Source organism: Neolamprologus multifasciatus, chromosome 11 (assembly GCF_963576455.1).
Source record: "Neolamprologus multifasciatus chromosome 11, fNeoMul1.2, whole genome shotgun sequence".
Classification (NCBI taxonomy): Eukaryota; Metazoa; Chordata; class Actinopteri; order Cichliformes; family Cichlidae; genus Neolamprologus; species Neolamprologus multifasciatus.
Window position 1 is genome coordinate 28,255,360 of NC_140449.1, and position 16,899 is coordinate 28,272,258.

General features: G+C 39.2%; 1 protein-coding gene and 1 long non-coding RNA gene across 4 annotated transcripts in view; one reads left to right on the forward strand and one right to left on the reverse strand.

Moving 5' to 3' along the window:
* LOC146508724 (uncharacterized) overlaps nt 1-16,899 on the reverse strand; it is a 376,303-nt gene that overhangs the window by 22,181 nt on the left and 337,223 nt on the right. The window lies entirely within an intron of this gene.
* bcan (brevican) overlaps nt 2,889-16,899 on the forward strand; it is a 30,284-nt gene continuing 16,273 nt past the window's right edge. The window contains exons 1-3 of one of the 2 annotated variants that reach the window (XM_085177477.1): nt 2,889-3,634; nt 12,640-12,722; nt 15,641-16,048. In XM_085177477.1, the coding sequence (XP_085033603.1) occupies nt 3,630-3,634; nt 12,640-12,722; nt 15,641-16,048 (496 nt within the window). In that variant the 5' untranslated portion in view covers nt 2,889-3,629. The remainder of the gene's footprint in view (nt 3,635-12,639; nt 12,723-15,640; nt 16,049-16,899) is intronic. The other variant, XM_085177478.1, reaches the window with a different exon arrangement.

Genomic DNA, 16,899 nt, shown 5'->3' on the forward strand with positions numbered 1-16,899 from the left:
GCCCTCGGGCCTCCGGCCTCTGTGCCTGCGGCTCGGTTCACTCTGGCACAGCTGGCTGCCGGCAGAGCCGGCGGGCACGCCGGTGCAGCCCCCTCTAGCTTCTGCCCGGTGGCTACTGGGTGACCCCTCATCTGGGGATCCTCAGCCCTTCCCATGAAGGTGGCACGGATGCCCCTCCGGTGGTCCTCCTTGGGCTCTTGCACTCTGGGGCCTCTGGATGTCTGGGGCCTGGATCTCCTCCATGCCTGCTTCATGCCCTGGGGGACGGGGCTATGGCTCTCTACATCCTCTAGCAGACCATTACATGGGGAAACCATTTGAATACAAGCGCGCCGATCCACACAGGTGTGCACATGGGTGTTCACTATTCGTAGACTTAAATCACACCTTTCTTGGCTGCTACTTCAAAGCACATTGTGCGCTGTCTGTCCTGCGTGCTGCACAACAACATTCAATATTTAGTATTTACTGCTGTTTACACTTAGCTAGATTAATGCGATGGTGTTGTGTATAGTATGTTGCATTGTTTTGGGTTTTTTTTTGCTTGTTTTCTATTCTTTTTCTCTCAACAGGTGATCCCGGAGATATTTTTTCTTCCCCCCTTTCTCACTGTCCCTCTCCCCTTCTGTTTTTCTTTTCCTTCCTCTTTCTTTCTCCCTTTCCTATCCCTCACTCATGTCTGTCCCGTCTGTAACAACTGAAAATAAAATAAATAATAAAAACAAAGGTCGATCAAATGGACCAATACGGCAATGCCATGATGATCCATTTGGCAAAATAAATCCATTGGGTATCCTTGTTGGTCTTCAGACAACAATTCTGACGGCTAAAGAACCAAATGGGACAGGCGGAAAAAAACAAAAACAAAAAAAAAAAAACACCAAATTAGCTAGTGAGCTCATAGACGGACTTTGCAAATTGTAATTGACATTCAAATTGCCACTGATGAATTAGTCACATCAATTTGTGTCCAAAGTGAAGAAACAAACAACAGGAAGTTAGATAACCACAATATCATTATGCAAGAATACTTATAATATAATAATTATATTTTGAGATGTTATCTTGTAATTATGTGACACACAGTTTATGAAATGAGATGCAGATCTCCCAAGATTCTAGCATAAATCATCAGAAAATGTGTCACTTTTTTCCTTCTTTGGAGATCCAGACATGATTGTGAGTGGTAATGTTTTGAGACTACAGCTAAATGCTAATTTTATTGAGTCTGCTGGAAATCTGGGTTAGACTGCAGGCATTAGCCCTTAATAAGGGCATTATATATTCGAGCATTTTGTCAGATTCTTATGGAATTGTTCCTCCCCCTAGTGGCCATAAATGTCAATTATTGACTCTAACCGTCGACGCTATGGGAGAAGAAGAACATTTATGTTCTTCCAAAATGACATGTGGTGTGCCTCAAGGGTCAGTTTTAGGCCCTGTACTTTTTAATTTGTATATGCTCCCTCTCGGCGGTGTCATCAGGAGGCATGGAGTGAACTTCCACAGTTACGCTGATGACACTCAGCTGTACATTTCCATGTCTCCTGATGACACCAGACCAATGGATGCCCTTTTTAACTGTATTTTAGATATAAGATCTTGGATGGCAGAAAACTTTTTACAGCTTAACCAGGACAAAACTGAAGTTTTAATCGTCGGTCCTGAGGCTCAGAGAGAGAAACTCTTGTCTAAATTACAGGCATTTTCACTATGTCCTTCGCTACAAGTGAAAAACCTGGGTGTTATTTTTGACTCTGAGCTTGGTTTTATCCCACATATTAAACATGTAACCAAAATTGGATTTTATCATCTAAAAAATATAGCCAGAGTCCGCCCTATTCTCTCTCGGGCCAACACGGAGATGTTGATGCATGCTTTTATTACCAGTCGCATTGATTACTGTAATGCCCTGCTCTCTGGTCTTCCTAAAAATAATATTTCAACTTTACAACTATTACAAAACTCTGCAGCTCGTGTGCTGACGAAGACCAGAGGGCGGGCCCACATTACACCGGTTTTAGAATCGCTGCACTGGCTCCCCGTGTGTTTCAGGATCGATTTTAAAGTTCTTTTATTGGTTTTTAAATGTCTTAATGGTCTTGGGCCTTCTTATCTCTCAGATCTGCTTTTACCATATGAACCCTCGCGGACCTTGAGGTCCTCTGGTACTGGCCTTTTGATTGTCCCTAAAGTCAGGACACATACTCACGGAGAGGCAGCTTTTCAGTGGTATGGTCCTCGTCTGTGGAACAGCCTGCCGGAGGAGCTCAGGGCCGCAGAGAACGTACATGTTTTTAAGAACAGGCTCAAGACCCACCTTTTTAATTTGGCTTTTACTTAACGTTTATTTATTTTACGCTTATTTATTCTATCCTGTTATTCTATTGTTAATTTAGGTTTTACCTAATATTTATTGATTTTATTCTTATTCATTTTTTAATCTTCTTACTCTATTTATATTTATATTTATATTTATATTGTATCCCGTTCTTATTTATTTTATCTTTTTACCCAGCATATACTCTTATTAGGTCATATCTCCAGTGTTTCCTCAGAGGGCGCTCTCTGCACCGGGGCTGTGATCGACCGTGGCTGCTGGGGCTCTGGGGGTCCTCTCAGCCTGGCTGGGGGGCTTCTTTCCCTCCCTCCTGCTGTGTGCCCAGCCTGGAGGCTGCGGTCTGTGACCGGCTTCCGGTGCAGACGGCTCCCCATGATAGTGTTTCCTCACTTGGCTCATGCGTACCCAGTCCAATTTTACTTTTTAAGTGTGTGCGTGTGTGTGTGTGGGGGGGCTGCTTTTAACCATGTAAAGCACTTTGTGCTACATTTTCTTTTTGTATGAAAAGTGCTTTATAAATAAAGATTGATTGATTGATTGATTAATGTCATGCTGCAGTGAGGTGAAAAGAGGTAAGAGATGAATAATTGCATGGTGTATCACGTGAAGTCCCGCATAAGTAAGGTATGATTCAGCTCACCCGATTGAGCCCTAACTATAAACTTTATCAAAAGGAAAGTTTTAAGTCTTAAAAGTTGAGACCTCACTTTATATGTCAGGAGAACTATTTTAAATTTAGCATATATTCTGGAATTAGCAGGGAGCCAATGACGAGAAGCCAGTATTTAAGAAATATGACCTCTCTTTCTTGCACCTGTTCACACTCTCCCTGCAGCGTTTTGGATTAATTGGAGGCTTTTTAGGAAACTTTTAGGGGGGGAAAGATAACACTGAATGACAATAGTCTTGCCTAGATGTAATGAATGCATGAACTAGTTTTCCAGCATCAAATTATTGGCTATGGGGACGACCCGCTTATGATACTGATGATAAGTATCCTCATTTGTTCATTCTTTAGCAGAAGGAGGAGGAGGAGGGAGTGAGGGGGTTCTTGGGCTTTTAAAAGTACTCACATCCCAGTTTCTCCTCTCTCCACCTCCTCTCATTTTGGTGGCGGGGAAGGACGGGAGTGAAAATCTCTACTTCTCATCTGCAGTCGCTTCAGCAGTGAGAGACTCCTGGAGGAATTTCGGTCGGGAAATAGATACAAACACCTGCACCTGTGCCGAGGCTTCTTCGAGAAGAGACGCCGATTAACTTCTGCAAAACCAAGCCGAGAAGTCTAAACATGAAGTAAGTCCTTTATATCTGTTTTGCGAATTTCATTAGTGTAAAACGCGCAAGCAAAATCGTGCTTTTAGGTTTTCGACTTCTTTTTGTGCCGTGTTTGATATTTGTTTAAGCCTCTGACCTTGCTAGGCATGCATTTTATTTCGAAACACCGTTTGCATTTCTATGGAACGAATTTTTTGGATCGTTAAACTTGAAATGCCGAACAATGAGTGATACAGCTTGGTAATACAAAGTAGTGCGCTAACAGCATCACTCAACAACCTCAGCATCACAACGTTACCCCAGAGATGTTTAGTGATAGCATGTGCAGAGCTAGATGCAATAATCGGATGTTGTAAAGAAAAAAGTAGTGATAGCACAATTTAAAAATACTCTAACGCGGTAGGCTAGAAATAGAAGGAAAAGAATCAGCACATTGTGCATCAGGCATCAAAGAGGATATGCTCATCTTGCAGAATTACTTGTTTTCAGGGTTTTGTGTCTTATATATTTAGCCAAATTTGTTATCCTTATGTTGCACTTGGTAAATATATATATATAAATATTGCAGAATATATTGCAGAAACTCATCAACTTTAATTTGATATGCAGAATGCTCTGCACATATGGGAGTCACTAAGAAACTTATTCTTTTGACCTTTAAATGTAATGTTCACACATCGCCTCAAGGTAATGGCTGCTATACAAATGGAATTACTGCATCTGTACAAACCCAGCACATAATAGATTTTAGAGAATCTATTATATAGAGACAACCCTTCCATGTTTATATAACCACTTTTATGTAAGGACCAAGGTTTGACTTGGCTAATCTGTTTGTATGGATCAGCTTTACTTTTAATTCTAGAATCGTCAAAGGCATTACATCTTGGTGCATATCTGATCACTTCCTTTCATTTTTTGAGTGGATATGGTAAATGTAATGTAAACGTTGCTGTTAATTTCTATTTAAGCATGTTGCGAGTGGAGTTTTCCAATAGGGTAAATTTTAACTCAATCAATTAGTTGTGGGCTCTCAGCAACAGATGATACAGCTGGCTCTCTGTGGGGGCCATAAGCAGTCAGGTCATTGTGTTCACTGCCCTTTCCCATAACTTCAAAAGGTGTTGCTTCTCTAAAGCAGCAGCAAGTTTTTATCGCCTCCAAAAAGTATATAATGAAACCAGTGCTGTTGTTTTTTCTCACTCTGTCTGAGGCATAAGCCCTTAAAACTCACAGCAGATCTGCCTAATCGGCTTGTGACTACAACACACTCACACAAGTCTAACGGCTGCTGTAGCTAACACCCAGAGACTTGTAGCTTATGGCTTTTGTCACTGCTTTAAAAGTTTTGCCCTCCAGCGCACAGAGTCAGCGGCTAACAGCTAACAAGACATGACTGCTGCCTGAGGCTGCCTGGTGAGCTGTTCCAAATCATTCCTGTGAACTTAACATCTCTCTCAGCACTCAGTCATGCTGTATGGAGCCTCTTTCTTCTTTTCTGCCTCCCCTATTCTCTTTGAGGTTTCCCTTGCTTCCAGCCCTCCCTGGCTACTCCTTGCTTCCTGTCAGATTGTGTCTATTCGTGGTGGGAGGTGGGGGTGTTCAGGTTGCCCCTGGAGATGGGCAGGCTGATTCATTCTAGGTGGTGTGATGTGGGACTGGTGGGATGGGGTAGTGAGGATCTGCCGAGGGGCGACAGGAGTTTACTGTGGGGGTCCTTTCTTAGAGAAAATGGAGGGGTACAGTGGAGGTCAGGTTTGACCAATGATGGGCTGGCAAGTAGTTTTTGAATCCATTCTTAAATCTGAATGACAGCAGCAAAAAGAGGCAGTTTTAGACTGCGTGGTGAAAGGCTTTCGGTGCTACTGAGTTCCTTTGCATTTATTAATTTAGAATCCTTTAATAAAAGTACTTATAAATTCTGTTTAAACTTCTTCTTTTTTCATAATTAATTTTGCCTAATATGACTTTAAAATCTGATGTCAGTTAGCATAAATATATATATATATGAAAATACTGAAAATACTTTTTTAAAAAAGTGACAGTAACTTTAAACTGTACACAAACTGTGAACAGGTTATCATAAGTTCAGCAGTAACTTACCGGAGGCTAGATAGCAATAAGATACTGTAAAAAAATGTTAACACATTTTTAATATGTTTTTATTTTTAATACAATTGTTGCAAATGAAATTACAGTACAATGAATTAAATTTAAAGCAACTTTATTGTAAATGCTATTACAATAGGATGTTTTTGCTGTAAAAATACAGTAGTAAAATATAGATTTTACAGTAGTAAAATAGACATTATATATATATATATATATATATATATATATATATATATATATATATATATATATATATATATATATACATGAAATAACAACCTCTAAGTTGGTTTTGATTGTATTACAACTCAAGGTCCTAGTGTCTTCTTCTACTGGTCACTAAAGCACACATACCACAGCTTTAATATGATTCAGTAAGAGAAAAAATAGTTTGATCTTCACTATTGTGTAAATTCTGCTTACAGCTTTGATGCTAATTAACATAAGTAGATTTGCATGTTCCTTACTGTAAATGAAAGAGCTAAGGAAAGCTAAATCCATCCATCCCCTTTGTGCTGCCAGTACAGATCTGGGTCACAGGGGCAGCAGTCCAAGCACAGAAGCCCAGACCGCTCTCTCCTCAGCCAACTCCTCCAGTTCTTTTCGGGAAATACAAACTCTTTCTCCAAAGTGAAAACGATCTGTAAGGGTGAGACTAAGACACCTTTTGGAAGCTAATTTTTACCCCTCGTATCCATAATGTTGTCAGTTCATCTCATAGCCCATTCCCACCCTCATGCAGATCAATGAGTAAATTGACAGCGAGGCCCCAGACACTTGAAATCCTTGATTTGAAGCAGCAAAAAATCCTCCTGAAATGCCAAATCCACACTTTTGCAGTTGAGAATCATAGCCTTACACCTGGATGTGCTTATTCTCCTCGCTGCTATTTGTAAAAGCCTGGAGCACTGATGAACTTAACAGCATCACATCATTTACAAATAGCTGAGGCAGTATTCTAAGACCTAACACTAAAAAAAACTACAAAAAGTGAAAAAGTGTGAAATAATTTTAAAAACTGTAAACTTAGCACTGCTGTCATAAACCTTTAGTGTGTCAAGTTGAGTGTAATTCAAAAGGTAGCTTTTCCTTGAAATTCACAATGACAGAACTCCAATGTCTTCATTTTTGCAAACACTTGTGTGAAGTAGTCAGACTCGAACGTCAAAGAAGGTGGTAGGGAAGCAGACTACGCAGACATTTCAGGTTTCCAAAGGTGAGCAATTTATTTACAGTGAACAGAAAACTTCCCCCCAAATCAACTCAATTAACAAAACTCAACAGCCCATGGATCTGGTAACACAGCTCACCTCTCCTCTCTGCTGCATCTGGTAGAGACTAGCCTCAAATAGGGCCATCAATTTCCTTCCAATTGCCCAGCCTGTACCACTCATTCAAACTGAGGGATCTCTACACAGATGATCTAAAAACACGAAACCTCTACACACTTCTAATATGCACATTTACACAACTAAATGGCAGTATTAACAAAAGGAAAAACATTCAACAAATCCCTTTACACCTTAACACCAACAAAAGGAAGCATCTCTATGGAAAAAGAAACCCCTCCACTTGGTTTGACCTACTGATGTCTTATGTGACATCATCAGGACTTTAAAATGAGGAAATGCTAGGCGGGCGTTTCCCCACACCTGACCCTCATGAATACTGAAAAGATAAAGTAAGTATGAACAAATGACTTAATCTGTAACATAATAAAATATAAAGAAACATGTAACTGAGCATTTGCCTTAATTTGCAGAATGTTTGATTTGCCGGCAACAAAACGCTTACACAAACAAACCCGGGATAGTGAGTGAAGCAATGTTACTTGACAAATAGCAAATAATTTCAAATACATGGAAACAGAATAATGTGTACAATGTGCAAAAAAAGGTAAACACATATGGGACAAATGGAGAGCATTGCAACTGCTCCTCCACTTTGTCACAACTTGACTGTGGTTGATGCTCTAAAAATGCAGTAATGCAGTCAACCCGTTTATAGAAATGTCAGCATGTGTGCTGCATCAGCCCTCTCATCACATCCTGGGTAAAGTGACAAATGGGCCAAACTCTCACAAAGCTGGTGCAGTCCTTAAGAATGTAGTTCACCCCCTCTACCTCCTTCCTCCCTTCCAGCCTCAAATGACCTTTCCTGGCATACTTAGCGGTCAAACATCCTCTCTCTTGGCCCTCACTGCATTTCCCTTAAGGTGAAGTCACTGACTATTCAGCCACTTGTGATGCCTGCCTGATTTACGAATAAATTCTTTACAAATCCTACCATGTGAATTCATGGATTTTTTTTTCACATTCTGTCTCTCACAGTTGAAGTGTACCTCTGGTGCAAATTACTGACCTCTGTCATCATTTTAAGTGGGGGAACTTGCACAATCGGTGGCTGACTAAATACTTTTTTGCCCCACTGTATTATAGAAGTTATTAATGTTAGAATTTGAAATGATGAAATGATGATGAAAATATCTCTTTGCGTGACTATATCCACTTCTTCTTCTTTTTTTTCTTTTTACAATATTTTCATATTTGTATGCTGCTTTTTATTCATTGATACTCTATGTGAGACATCTAAATCTCTCGCGTCTCAGATTTTATCAGCAAGTCAAGCTAGCTGGTGTTGTGCTCATTTAATAAATCCTAGTTTTGTAGATGAGCTGTTGACATCCCAGTTATATTAAAACAAAAACAGCAACCAGTAAGATTGTGGGTGAAATTGGAAATGCATTTGCTTTTGACAGCCTTAGTGTGTCATGCAAAGTGTTTTGCTTTTGGTTACTTTGCTCATCAAATGTGTGAACTCTTTAACAGTAACACTTAGTAATATTACATATGCAAAATTCCCATTGACAGAATTGAGTTCTATCTATTTGGCCAGGAGATATTGAAGTCAGCCAGTCAAATAAGCTAATTGACTAAAAAGTGTCAGACATCAGCATTTCATTTGCAACTATGTTTAAACCTTTTAAGATTATAGCTGGTAATCGAGCAGACAATCAGTCCACATATTTATTTTTTGTAAAAAAAGTGAAATAGTTGGTGCAATAGAATAGACAGAACTGAGTATCGTGCTTCGTAATTGGCATCGACACTGAAGCCAGCCCAGGCTTCAATGCTGATGCCAGCGACAGATGGGATTTCTTGAGGAGCAGCTGTTGGAGACCCTCTTTTATAGTGATGATGTACGCTAAACAAAAGCAGGGGAAGGGACTGTGTAAATTCTGGGGTAAAATATTAAGTTGCATAAAATAAAAGTACTCATGTAAAATCAAACTTGTTTGAATTGTCTAAATTATTAAATTAATAAATTATTTATTTTGTTACCCACACCTTTTTATGTGCTGAGCTGTACTTTGGTAATCTTTATGTAACATGTAAATGTTTCTCAAGGGCACTCTTTCTCATATGACAAATTTTTAGTGTATAGTGAATTTCACTTTTCTTTTCTTTAGCCCGTTCCCATTTAAGTTTAGTGGATATCGGTACCTGTCAGTCTAAATCTCTGTTCGGTTAAATTGATTTGAACGGCCAGCTTTATCCCATGTGGCATTTCTCCCTTCAAAGCCTTCAAAGCCTTCATATTTATCCATTATAAGAGCCTTTGAGCGATTATTTATTAATCCTGTTTTGATTAGAAGTCTGTCTCTGCTGAGACTATAAAACAAACTTCAGTTTCTCTCGTCATCATGTGTTTAATACTCCTTTCAGTCAAAAGGGAACGTTCACTGACACAACTGTCTGATTCCAGAGTTGCACATTCATCTTCAGCTAAGGCAGACAGACAGTCCAGCTTCTTCTCCTCTCCACAGGCAACTTGTAAAAAGAGCTTGCATAAAAGATCTAAGAGTCTGAATGAACCATTTACTCTCATTCAGCCTCATTTATTTCCTCCCGTTGAACCTCTCGTTAATGCAGACCCGCCGGCGAAGTGATGTCAGGTTTTGTCCCCTGTGGGAAGGAGTGACCTGCTCGGTTTTTGCTTGGTTGTGGTTGAATCATCTGGCCAATAATCTGCCATCTGTTGATAATTCTAACTAAAAAAAAGAAATAGAAGAGGTTTTGAATTTAATTGTTGCTTTTTCTTCTCAATGTAGCTTTAGAAATAAATTACAAACTCATGAAGGTTTTTCTTTACTAAAAAATGTATTATAAGACTATTTCAAGTCCTAAGGCCACAAGCTGTTACAGTAGAAATTAAAGTATAATCAATAACTGACTGAGTTTTGGTCTTAACTTGCATGAAGAGTTCTTGAGAAAAGAATGTAATATTATAGCTTGGCAGCCTGTTTGCAACTCTTCGTAATATAAAGGCCTTTTCCTCTTGCATAAAAGCCTTTCACACTTTGTTTGTTAGCTGCCATTGTGAAGAAAAAGCAGAAAGGAGATAACATAAAATGGTGTAACATACCCTTAGGACTACCAAAAAATACAACAAAGGAAAACAGGACACCAAAAGCCAAAGACAATATGCTCAGGGTAACACGGGTGCTAATAATGGTAAATCTAGTTAAGCTGGAGGTTGGGTTTCAGTCTGACCCTCCGGGGAGTTTTCTAGAAATCAGAATTCAGCTCACACTCCACAGCTCCTGAAGTCTGACTCACAGCAGCCACAAAGCTCCAAGGACACACAGGCAGTCCTTCTCTCTGTCTCCTACACACACACTCAGCCTCACACACAAAAGTGAAAACACCCGGGTATGTTTGAAAAGCTAGCTTTATGGGAACATTCATTCACATAATACATTGCATAGGCCCTTAAAATAACCTTAACTATCCCAACTAACAGTCTAACCGTGACTTGAAAAAAAGTCTGTAAAAAATTGATCCTAACCTTAAGCCTAAACCAAGTTTTAACTCTCAAACAGGCCTCGAAAGGGTTGTGAGAAGGTTGCCACTGTAATTGTAATTTGAAGACTAAACTCACATCAAGCTCAAACTAAGAATAAGAATGATAATTGTACAAACACACACCCACACATTGAACACATACAAGTTCAAAATATTTACTCAATATAACTAAAAATTAGTAACACAAACAACAGTGCTGATGAAAATATTTGATTGTGACAGCCGGTCACGAACAAACTTGTTCATAATTAATTATATAAGTTTAATCTGCACAACTACTTGTTTTAATATTATTCATCATGACTCAAGTTTTTTTTTTTTTCTCAGAACACCTGGGTGTAGTTTCCCATGAATATCATGAACTAAATAATTAATAAATTTGTTCTGTTTTTCTGTATTTTCTGATTCTATCCACAAATAGCATGATTCTTTTTCCCACATAGTCAATAGAAAATGTAGTCAGAAATTGTAAAAAATGGTTGAAGCACTTCACTAAATGCATGGCTGACAGCTGAAAATCATTTTCTTAGAGTAAACAAATAAAACTATTAGTTATAAACACAATGAATCTGGCTAGCTAAAGTAATGAAAAAAGCTGGAAATCATTAACTAAAAATTAATCAGATGAAACAGCTGAAGCTGTTCTATCTCAGTGAATCATTATTCTTGGAGAATGCATCACTGAAGTATGCAGGCCCAGTCTTAGCCTCTCGTGGCTTTTAGTTTATTCTTGAAGGTGTTATTATAATAATATTATAAAAAGTCCTTTGTGTTTCCTATCTGCAGTGTTCTAAATTGTATCTTTTGTGGTTGTATCAGCATTACTTTTGATGGCTACACTCATCATTCTCTAATTTTTTCCTGCAAAGATGCTCATGTTATCTGATCACTGGCTTTATTAGACAGTTTAAACATGATATGAAAGCAGGTGTCACTACCTGTCTGCTTTGAGTTTGATGAATCTCTCAAATCAGTGCGTGTCTTTTTTATTCTCTCCTTAGTGGGACACTCATATTTGCAGATACTTGCTGTCAGGTGTTGTGGAACAGCAGCTGCAGCTGTCTACAATGTCATGAACCAAGAATGCTTAAAAAAGGATAAAAGTAGTGCACTCTAAAAAGTTGCCTTCAAGTTTTTTAGTGAGGCTGCATCATTGGCACAAGAAGTCAAGTTCACGCTGTTTTGTAGTTCTTTAAAAGCTGCATTTCAGCGGCTGACATCAAAAGTGTTTGACCCTTTCAAAAACGGGTAACTGCAGTTGTCATTTTTAGTAACAAATAAAAACCTAACAACAAACAAAATAGAAACAAGAAAGGAAACTGAAAAAGTGTCAATGTTTAAAAAAAAGCTTTTCATCGGCTTGTGAAATTGAAGTTACCAAAGACATGCAAGCACCTAAGTAGCTCTGAATGTTACATCATCCAGAGAGAAGAGTTATCTGTTTTTACTGTTGTTTTATTTTTTTGGCACTTCTGTCAAAATCCTTCACAAGGCTAAAAACTACAGTCTTCTAGGTATCAACTCTCTACTCCCTCTTTGAAGCATATTAGCTTTTTTTTTTTACATCTAAGTTTTTAGAAAGCACTTACATACTATTTATAGTGTTTTGTTTTGGTGCTCCGCTGAGTATTTAGGATACAGTCACCTGGGAAGGCTCAGTGATGTATTTTAACAGGTTTTGGACAAAAATTGAGAAACAAATGATAACATGTAAAGCATTAGATTAATTCACAATATTGTAACACAAAAATATGTTTTGTTTTTATTAAGAAAAATAATGACAATAATCCTTCCTGTGACAGAGACTTTACTTCTTTCGCACTTCAACTCATCATTTATTTTTTTAATTTAATTAGAATTTTTTGTTTGTTTGTTTGATGAAAAGAGATTTAAATTCAATGCACTGGGTACTATAACTGAAAGTGAAGATTGGGTATTAGGAAGTAGTATGCCTAGAAGACATGTTGTTCAAACTGGAGAACTCCTTGTCATATTCAGGTTCGCACATCATGCCCCTCTGTCTCCTTTCTTGTCTTTTACCCACAGGCTGGATGTGCCCCTGCGTGTGCTGCTGTGCGCCATCTGTTTCTTTGTCCTGCTATCGCCCTCTACTTCCCTCCATGAGCCTGGTATGCACCTCTCCCTCTCTATCTCCGTCACTTTCACCACTGCCATCCACTACTGACATCCACAGCTTCATTAAATCACACCTGACCTCTACCATTTTAGGGCAGTAGGGTCCTCTTTAATCATTTGATGTCATTTATTGTTTTTGCTGACATGCACCCTGTGGAAGCCATGCTCAAAGGTATCTGAGTGTTCCAGCTAAAAATCAAGGTTACTTGATACCGCTATGTAAATGTAGCTCTTTTGTTGTGTCAGCAAAAGAATAAGAAAATTAAAGAAAAAGTAATCAAATGGCTCATTTTGTATATCAACAGGCAATCCCTTAACTTTTCATCTAGTACCATCATCAGGATGAAAGCTATAACTGTATTTAGCTAACATTAGATTTTGTTGAAACATCATTGTGTCTACGTTTAAGACAAGTGGCTGAGCCATGTTTGTGTGTCGCTAATTTATATAATATTACTAAAACACAAATATTTACACAATTGTCATCAATGAATAGTATGTATAATAACCTAAGAAGTAGCTAATTAAAATCGACCTTTTATGCTCATTTCTAGTTTCATTTCTTTCTTATTTTTGGGCTCTTCTAGAGCAATTTTATGTGATTCACATTTCCTTCTTGGTTTTGGTGCACACCCTCGGTTCATCCACTGTCTGACAAACATGAATTAAATGTAATATCTCCCTCTCTTTAAGTCAACTTTCCTCTGCTTTGGTGATTCTTGCAAACATAACAGCAGGTGGGTGATACTGTCGTGTTCACAGCCAGAGCTGTGTGTCTGAGATGAACACATTAGTATCCTTTTTTATACAGATAAGAGTAGAAGAAACTGTCTGAAACAGAGCATTCTGACCAGTCTGAAATATGAGCTTTTCGCTCCCAGAGACACCGACACTGTTATTAAAAACCTCAGCCATGTTTCATATTTTACCCACCAGAGTTTGGTTTTGAACTTACCAGTGACTGAATCACATCATTGTCCGCAAACATCACAGTCCACGGAGACTCCTGCCTGCCCACATCTGTCAGCCTGTCCATCACCATCGCAAAGAAGAAAGGGCTCGGAGACAATTTCTGATGTAATCTCGTGCCAACCTGAAATTCATCTGTCACTCCTATCACACACCTCAGCACTGTCTCACCATCCTCATACATGTCCTGCACCAACCTCAAATACTTTTCTGTCACTTCTAACTTCCTCACACAATACCACAGTTCCCCTCTTGGCACCCAATCATATGCTTTCTCTAGATACACAAAGAAACAGCGCAGCTCCTGTCAAAGCAAACATCACATCTGTAATGCATGAAGCCATATTACCGCTCACTGATCGTCACCTCTCTCCTTAACCTAGCTTTAACACCTCTGTCACATATCTTCATGATATGGCTCATCAACTTTATCCCATCTGTAGTTATTACAGCGCTGTACATCACCCCTGTCCTTGAAAATCAGTACCAGTTCACTTCTCCACTCCTCCTCTCACTCTCCAAATTTGTGTTCAGAAATCTGGTTTAAAAGTCCACTACCCTCTCTCCAAGACATCTCCACACCACCACAGGCATGTCCTCTGGACAAATCACATTCCTAGTCTTCAACCTCTCCAAAGCTGCCCTCACTTGCTTTGTAGGAACCGTTTTTTCCATCTGTCTTATTCTCTCTCTCATTTTCATTCCTCAGTTCCTCAAACTACTCCTTCAACACTCTCAATACACTCTCTTCACTTGTTAGCATGTTACCACCTATATCTTTAATCATCCTAACCTCCGGCACATCCTTTCAAGTTCAGTCTTTCTATCTAGCCAAATGCTGCAAGTCTCTTTCTCCTTCCTTAGTCTCCAGCCTCACATACAAATCACTATAAGTCTTTTTCATTTTTTTACCACCTCTCTATTTGCTGTAAACCACAGCCTCAAATTACTCCTTCACTATCCTACTTTTTCTTTGCCAAAATCTTCCATTCAATGCTTATCTGTACTTTCTCATTCCATCACCAAGTCTCCTTATCCACTTTCCTTTGTCCATAGCATATACAAAACACCTTCTTGGCAGCTTCCTTCATCATGCATCTGGTAACTCTACCATTTCACCCAATTTCTTCCTCCTTGAATTCCCTGCAACATTCTTCCTTCTTCAACTTCCACCATTTCATCCTTGGATCTACCTTTACTCACTACCTCTTCTTCACGTCCAAGGTCACCCTACGCCTAGTTACATTTCCCTCCGAATCCACCTTGAAATATGTGTTCACTACAGCCACATCACTGCTCTCTACTGCTTCAGTGGTAGATAATGCAAAGATTGTGGTAGTGAAGGTGAATGAGTGCCTGGGGTCAGCCGGTGCATAAAAGAGGTGAAGAAGAGAGTGTGTCAAGGATGATATGTGACAGAAGGATAGCAGCAAGTGTGAAAAAGGACAGTTTAGAAGGTGGCAGTGAGACCTACACTATGATGCATAGTTTGGATATGGTAGCAAAAAGACAGGAGGTAAAGCTAAAGGTAGCAGAGTTGCACAGTGACCAGATATGAATGAATATATATATATATATATATATATATATATATATATATATATATATAAGGGGCATCTCAGGTTGATCATTTTAGAGAGAAAGTTAGAAAGGCATGGTTGTGAGGGTTTGGATATGTGCAAAGGATAATGAAGATTCATGGATGTAGTAAAGGAAGACATACAGAGGTGATGGAAGACAATGCTGGGAAGACTGAGATGCAGGCAACCCAGTCAGTCAGTTTTTCTTTGTTGCAGGCAACAAGGGACAAACTGGGAGTTCTAAAGCTGCTCCGACTCTGTCTGTGCTTAACACACAAACATGACAGTGGTCTTGACCTTCTCATCTGATTCTTATAAAAAAAATTAGAGTGCATTACAAAAGGTCGCTTGTTACTTTAAAGCTTGCCTCTTCTCAGATGATTCGAAGCTTCTCCATGTAACCATCCCCGCCACCCAACCTGTGTTTGCGGTGCTCGGTGGCTCTCTGACTTTACCCTGCCTGGTGTCTCTGGCACACCCTCCGCCATCCCCCTCTACCAATGGTCGCCACGCTGTGCTGTCTGTCCCCCGGATTAAATGGAGTATCCTGAATCATGGCATGGAGACAGAGATCCTGGTGGCCCGTGGTGACAGAGTGAGGGTCAGTGAGGCCTACAAGGAACGGGCCTCTCTGTTCAACTATGCCTACTCCCCCGCTGACCTCACCCTGCGTCTTGAGAGCGTGAGGCAGAACGACACTGGTTTTTACCGCTGTGAGGTGCAGCAAGGTCTCGAGGATGCTAATGATGTTGTGCAGGTCAAGGTCAAAGGTGAGACATGTATATATATTTTTTATCAGACTGTCAGTCAACAACATAATATAATGTGGTCAATAAATGAGCATACTAAGAATTTCTCTTTTAAAATTAAGCTACACTTAAATTATTTATGAATTAATGGCCATGGACCAAATACCATGAACATGTGCAGTGAGTTCGGAATCGTTTTAGAAATATACTGTTCCTTCTACTTTACTCTTAGCTGCTTTCACACAGTGAATAACACGCAAATGTAATTTCTATCAGTGATAGTCGTGAATCTGTTAGAAACTGACTTATTTACACATCTGATGGTTAAAGAGAAAAATATTTATATGGAGTCAAGGTTTTGCTACTTGAGATTTAAAACATCTGTTTTTATCTGTTTAGCTGTGAAATGTTCCTACTGTTAACAGTATAGATACTACACAGATATACCCCCAGCATCACTTGTCCATGAATGTTGTTTTCTGGGCTAAATCTGGTCTTTAGTCTGAAACACTACAGGGAACGATTGAATTCAACGTAATTCCAATCATTTAAGGCTAGAATCAGGTTAACTTTGGTTCAGAGGTGAAAGTTTAGCAGATTTGGAGTTTATATCTAGCTGTTATCAAGAAATTTGTGCACGGGGAGTTTATTTAACGGGCCTGTAGTGGAGTTTGACTTTGACAGCGACCTGAGAGTTTTTCACCTTCCCTTTTCAAATAAATATCAACATTCTTTTAGATGAATGGCAAAATCTCCTTCAATGTCTTTTTAGTGCATTTTGCTGTGCGTGATGCTTTTCAAAGCACAACCTTTTTACACAGACAAGAAAGCAATGCGTGCCACCTTTCGTAATAAAATAAACACAGCGAACC